Source organism: Penaeus vannamei, chromosome 11 (genome assembly GCF_042767895.1).
Source record: "Penaeus vannamei isolate JL-2024 chromosome 11, ASM4276789v1, whole genome shotgun sequence".
In the NCBI taxonomy this organism is placed as follows: Eukaryota; Metazoa; Arthropoda; class Malacostraca; order Decapoda; family Penaeidae; genus Penaeus; species Penaeus vannamei.
Window position 1 is genome coordinate 37,077,435 of NC_091559.1, and position 860 is coordinate 37,078,294.

Consider the following 860-nt stretch of genomic DNA (forward strand, 5'->3'; position numbering starts at 1 on the left):
GTATATGTATGTTTTTCATCTATTTATTCTGTCACAGCATGGAAAGACAATCATTCCTTCACTCTATGTGAATGTTTTCTATGCGAATTGTGAATATGGAGACGCTTTTGATATTATCACACATTTAGCTTTAATTTTTGGCCAATGATAACACGCCGAATTTCGTTTTCTTCTGCGTTACTTATATAGGTTTTGTTACGCTTTTCATTAAGCTTTAATTTCGGCCATTCGTAACTCTTTCGGCAGAATTTCCTGTTTCCCTTCGTTACTTACAAAGAGGGTTCAATGATATCGTCCATTTAGCTTCATTTTTTTATTATTATTTATATTTACTTACATATATAATAATTTTTCCCACAATAACTTCCGACTGAATTCCGCCCTATCTATTGCCTATATTCACACAAAGGAGAAAGTTCACCATAGTAGACACAAGAGTAGAAGTAATAGAAATGCTTCGAGAGCATGCAGGCGTATTCGGAGCCCGCGCCGTCGGTTGGCTCCTGGGTTTTCGAGTACCCCCAGAAGGGCGTGCCCATGTGGACGCCGCTCCCGTCGGGCCACTGCCAGACGCCCCCCGCCTCGTTGTTTGCGCCGATCCAGAAGTCGCTTCCGGTCAGCCCTGGGGGGGGGGAGATTATGCTTTTAAATGATTATCCGAATTTCATGCCGACATGTCTCTCAACACTGTAGCAGATATGCCCCCATACATATCAGGAGATCTGCATCCGAAGGTCTCTTATGGTGTCCCCCACAATGTTTCCAATTCGTCTCCAAGCAACATGTCACAGGTGTGGATGCACCCATGTACATACTATATAGATATATATATATTTTTTTATGTATATGTGTAAATACAC

At 41.7% G+C, this 860-nt stretch overlaps 1 protein-coding gene across 1 annotated transcript in view; it reads right to left on the bottom strand.

Moving 5' to 3' along the window:
* Nucleotides 1-298: 298 nt before the first annotated feature.
* The window catches only part of LOC113806039 (uncharacterized), a 2,480-nt gene continuing 1,918 nt past the window's right edge, over nt 299-860 (bottom strand). Inside the window, exon 4 of the mRNA XM_027357141.2 lies at nt 299-622. Coding sequence (XP_027212942.2) covers nt 387-622 — 236 coding nt within the window. The 3' untranslated portion in view covers nt 299-386. The remainder of the gene's footprint in view (nt 623-860) is intronic.